General features: G+C 32.8%; 1 protein-coding gene across 1 annotated transcript; it reads left to right on the forward strand.

Moving 5' to 3' along the window:
* Window positions 1-790: 790 nt before the first annotated feature.
* Window positions 791-1,455, forward strand: LOC101889297 (uncharacterized). The gene is made up of 2 exons (XM_005179911.4): window positions 791-987; window positions 1,054-1,455. Exons 1-2 carry the CDS (start codon window positions 841-843, stop codon window positions 1,270-1,272), a joined length of 366 nt encoding a protein of 121 aa, XP_005179968.2. The 5' UTR covers window positions 791-840; the 3' UTR covers window positions 1,273-1,455.
* Window positions 1,456-6,081: the final 4,626 nt, after the last annotated feature.

A 6,081-nucleotide genomic window follows, 5' to 3' on the forward strand; every position in this document is an offset into this window, starting at 1 on the left:
TGTACCCTTGTAAGCAATATAATGAGCTGTTATAGGAATAATTTTAACAGCTGTCGGGCGAGTGGCTTACTAATGAAAGCAGTCTGAAGTTGGTTGCAGTTTTTTCATCCCACCCTCTATTACTGAGTTTTGTAAGGCGAAAACTTCTTTTAGCAAAAAGGGACAACTTGCAAAGTTGATATGTAGATGACAGTTTAGCAAAGTAAAGTCGTCCAAATGTCCCATAAGTAAATGTTTTTTGAAACCGCCCATTAGGTACATCTACAATTAATATTCGGGATTGTCATTTATGTTCGAAATATTGAAATAAAAAATCCCATTTAATTTACCAAAATAAATAAACCAGAATAAAAAGAGGAAATTCAAATAATTAATTATCAAATTTTTGTATATCCTTATCCGGGTAGGAAATCGTTTCTTGGGTTTAGTTAAATTATTGGAATTGCACACAAGGTCATAAATTCAAATGCTGGAAATATTAAAACTCACACAAAGTCAAGGATAATGATTGACATGACGCTTGATAGGTTGGTGGTCAGACTAAAAACAGGTAAAACAGATAACAAAAAGCAATGCTACCTGGTATTTAGTAGCAGTGATCCCGTAAATTGTCACCACAGGGAATTTCCAAGATATTTATCAATGAAGCCGGTTAATCCTTATGAGTCGATTCAAAGTGGTTTAGGTAGAAAACCCAAACATCAATGAATTTCCCTTGGATATTTCCCACAGTTTTATGAATGAAATAGTTTGTATCCACGTATCCGTATAAAAGGGCGACAAATGTTGAAAACACAAACAGTTTTAATCGTGCAACCGTCCCAACAACATCAGACCGAAATGGCGAATATTAAAGTTTATATTTTCTTGATATTTTTATGTCTTCAAGACAGTGTCGTTCAAGGCAAAGTTATAGATTTCTCTAAAAATTCGAAGTTACAGAAATATTTAGAGGTTCACCGCTGCCGCCAGGAATGTTATGCGAAGGTAAGTGGTAAATTAAACAACTTTATCGAATTTCTATTATTAAAACTGAGTGTCTCTTTTTTACAGACCCTTAATGCCGAAGTGGAGAATTGGGATATTTGTCGTGATGTTCCCGATTGTTATATGTGCTATGACTATTGTGAAATGCTACCGAAATTAGCCATTGACTTGGCTCATTCTATGTGTTCCGACGAAGTATACTGTTCGAAAGGATGTCGCATTGCCTGCAGGAATCATCAGATAATGGGTGTTCATACTCTTGTCTATGAAACTCAACAGCTTTAGATCCTGAAAATTATTTGCATAATTTTGATGTACATATGTATATTTGCAACACTAATTACTCAATTGTATTGTTTTCAACCGATTATTATCTTTATATAGTTACAATTATTTAAATAATTATGTCAAGTATTAATTTATAGCTACAAAACAGTGTTGTTCTTTAATAAAAAAAACTAGAAGAAATAATCAAATGTTTATTACTAGCGCCAAAAAGTATGCTATACTTTAAAAATTGTGTGTATGATTGTGGTCTAAATCATCGACACAAACCGTGCCAATCCGCTACTACAGAGACATCTAAATGCCGGCTTTTTATTCAGTTTTATGTAGTTATCAATAGATGGATGCAACTATGTTATTGTAAGTAATTTACATCACTAGATGGCGCTGAAATTAGATATTTTAAGGGGTTCGCACTGCTTATTATATAATATCCGAAAAAGTTGGTCGATTTTTAAACATATTATAAAATAATTAAATTATTTTTAATTATATGTCTAAGAAAACAGTACTGTCTAATTTTCCCCGAGCTACACATACTCAATTTCCGATGTGCAATATATTACAAGGCTAGGCAAAGAGTATTCTATGGGATATCTGTGTGTTCACCAACACAATTGTAAAACAAAAATAAATTGTTTTGAATTTTTTGTCTAAATGGGTTTTGGGAGAATATTTAGTTTTGTTCGAGCAGTCGATGAGGAAGGTACAGTCAGATATTTTTATGAATACACCGTGAGAAATATTGGAGCACATAAATATATCTTACAACATATTTGAAACAAATATTTCCGAAATCGTAAAACTTTTTTAAGATTTATCTTTTTGATTGAATCCAGTTTGACAGAATTTGTTTAAGAATTCACATGTTAGAAATTGGAATTCATTTAATATTGACCGTCAAATTAATGACCTTCTAAATTGAAAAAATTACACGTTCTTAGTCAATTTTAGGAAAAATAGCAAGATGTGATGTTTATCATTCTGTTTGTAATTCATATAAATAATCTTTTCGGACCCAACACAGGATATGAGTTTTTGATCAGCATAAAATTCGACGACTATTTGAGTATGCCTGTATGTCGGCCCGTAGTAATCGGGTCAACTTAGTTGGTTAGCATGTTATGTCCGAAATTATTAAATGCAAATTTCATCAAATCTATAAAAAATTTTTAAAAATGTCAACTCATATATAATTGATGGACATTTATATAATCTTTTTTTCTTTTAAAATGAATCATGATTGAAGTAATTTTTCAAAAATAACTCCGAATTGTCTGATCAAAATATTAATTTTTACCCACGAAGTTGTTTTGAAAACAGAAAATTTAAAATTGAAGAATTAAAGCTAACAAATTATTTCACTCTGGTTATAGAGAGATAAAAAAAAAACACTTGCAATATTTTTTATTTCAAAACACATACAATCACAAAATAATTTTAAATTTATCTGCCTACCCCTGTATACATAGAACAATAAGAATTTATTAAAAACAAAACAAATTAAAACAAGTAAAAAACTTGTAACTTGAATACCCTCCATCATTTGGAACGAATTTGGCAATTTTCAAAAAATAAAATCCGTTAAAAATTCTTCAAAATCCTAACAAGTAAAAAGCTGTAAGTTCTGCCGCGCCCTCCATACCCTCCATCATTCGGAACAAATTTGGCAATTTTCAAAATAAAAATAAAAAAATAAATAAAATAAAATAAAATCTGTTAAAAATTATGTTAAAATCTTATTACTATATTCAAATGCAAAACTTAAAAAAAATCGGCGAATAATGTAGCTAAAATCATCAAAATACCGAAAATAGGGAGGTGTCAATATATTCCGATGCATAATGTCGCTAAATCATCAAAAAATCGAATATCGGGAGTTACCGTTATATGGGGGCTATATAGAAACGTGGACCTACACACACAATTTTCTGCCCCCATCCATTACGAACTTCAAATACCAAATTTGAAACAATTCCGGTAAATAATGTCGCTAAAATCATCAAAATACCGAAAATAAGGAGGTACCATTATCATTTTTAATACCAAAAGTCCTGCAGACATAATATACATTCGAGTAAAATTTGATCAACCTACCTCATTTCGGAAGCTAGAATGATTTCAACTGACGGACGGACATCGCTAAATCGACATCGAATTTTATGCTGATCAAGAGTATATGTACCTTGTTGGGTCTAAAATGTATATTTTGAGGTGTCACAAACGGAATGACAAACTTAATATATCCTCCCATTATGCATAGCAATTTGAAATATTTCTTTTCGTATTGTAAGTTCGTAATAGGTACTACCACCTATGGCAAAAAATTGCCTGTACAGGTCCTTGTCTTTGTACAGCCCATATAAGACTGAACCAACTTATATTCGGTAGTTTGATGATTTTAGGGATATTTTTCACCGGAAATGTTTCAAATTTCGTATTTGAACTTCGTTATATGTGATATAACTTGTGACAGTAGGTGCGTATGTAAGTCCATGTCTTCATATAGACCTCAATATAAAGGAAACTGCCTATATTCAGTATTTTTATGATTTTAGCAGTAGTTTGCAACGATGTTTTTTTTTTTAAACTTTCAAATTTCTTTCAACTGGTGGAGGATATTCTCAATTCGGTCCGGCTGAACATACTGCTTCTTTATACCCTCCACCATACTATGGAGGGTATATTAACTTTGTCATTCCGTTTGTAACTCCTCGAAATACTCATGTCAGACTTAACAAAGTATATATATTCTTAATCAGCGTCAAATTCTAAGTCTGTGTGTTGTAATCACTTTCGAACGAATTGAGATAGAAGACTAAAATTTTGCACACGTGTTTATTTTTCCATTAGGTAGGTTAAGTTCTTGAATGGGCCATGTAGGTCGACGTTTTCATATAGCACCCATATATAAGTACCTCCCGATATTCGGTATTTTGATGATTTTCGCGATATTGTTCGCCGAAATTGTTTCAACTTTGGTATTTGAAGTTCGAAATGGATACTACAGCCTATGACAGAAAATTATCTGTGCAGGTCCACGTCTTCGTATAGCCCCCATACAACGGTACCTCCCGATATTCGGTATTTTGATGATTTAAGCGACATTATTCATCGGAATTTTTTCAAATTTGGTATTTGAAGTTCGAAATGGATACTGCAGCCTAAGACAGAAAAATGTCTGTGCAGGTCCACGTCTTAGGACCCATATATCAGTACCTCCCTATATTCGGTAGGTGCAATACCCACCGAAATTTTTTGAGATGTGTATGCTGGTCCAGGTCTTCGCACAGCTCCGATATAACGGTACCTCTCTATATACGATATTTTGATGATTTTAGCTACATTATTCATCGTTTATTTCAAGTTTCGAATTTGAATATGGTAATGGCTTATGACAAACAAGGCCTATATAGGTCCACGTCGAATATACCGCAATATAAGGGCTATATTCGGTATTTTTTTAAAATTATAATAGAATTTTTTAAAGACTTTATTTTTTGAAAATTTCCAAATGGTGGAGGGTATTCAAAGCTCGGCCCGGCCGAACTTAGTACTTTTTAACTTGTTACTTGCTATATCTCTTTTCATAACCACATCAATTTTTGTCTGTAGAAATTTTATTTTTTGATAAACCAGTAGAGAAAGTCTTAAAGTCGGGCGGGGCCGACTTTATGATACCCTACACCACTTTGCTAATGTAGTGGGAGAATTCAATCATACACGCTATGATTATAATTATAATTTAAAGTTCAATAGAGTAAATATGCCGAAGCATTTGTATCTTTTAAATTCGGACTTGTATTGCCCATTTGGTGAACAATTAATTTGAAATCGGATAAAGATCTCGATAAAGTTTGGCAAAGATATTTCTGAGCTGTTTTTGGTATATTTTCCCGAATATCGTAGTTACGGAGTGCAAATTACGGCTGTGGGTAAGAAATATAACAAATCGGATGAACAGTAGATATGGGAGCTATAGCTATGTCTGAAACGATATTGTCCAAATTTGACATACTAGCTTCCAGACTCAATTCGGTCGTAAGTGCCAAATTTCATCCCATTTGGACAAATATTAGACGTTTGGTGCACAATTAAATTTAAATCGGACGAAATTATATATATCCAACTCTGAACCGATCTAGATAAAATTTAGCAAATTTATTTCTGAGCTTCATTTGCTATATTTCCCCAAATATTGTTGTTACATTGTGCATATTACGGCTGCGAAGGACAAAAATAACAAATCGGATGAACAATATATATGGGAGCTTTTTTTCAGGCCTAATTTGGTTGTATGTGCAAAATTCCATACTATTCGGGCTGATATTACACATTTAGTGCACAAAGGCAAATCGGATGAAGATATATATGGGAGCTATATCTAAATGTTGACCGATTATCTCCAATTTCAATAGGGTTCGTCCTTGGGCCAAACAAATATTGTTTGGAAAATTTCATCTCAATCGGATAATAAATGCGACCTGCATTTTGTTCACAAGAATACATGGACAGACGGACTGACATGCATAAATCAACTCAGAAAGTGATTCTATGGAGATCCTCAAAAGTAACTATGGGTCTATCACGCTTCCTTCTCCATGTTACAAACAAATGCACAAAGACATAATACCCTTACCACTATGTGGTGTAGGGTATAAAAACAAGTAAAAAAGCAGTAAGTTCGGCCGGGCCGAACTTTGAATATCCTCCACCATGAATTAGGAAATTTTCAAAAAAAAAAAAAAAAATAAAATCCACTAAAAATTTTGTTAAAATCCTAAAAATACCGAATATCGGAAGGTGCCG

Source organism: Musca domestica, unplaced genomic scaffold, assembly GCF_030504385.1.
Source record: "Musca domestica strain aabys unplaced genomic scaffold, Musca_domestica.polishedcontigs.V.1.1 13, whole genome shotgun sequence".
NCBI lineage: Eukaryota > Metazoa > Arthropoda > Insecta > Diptera > Muscidae > Musca > Musca domestica.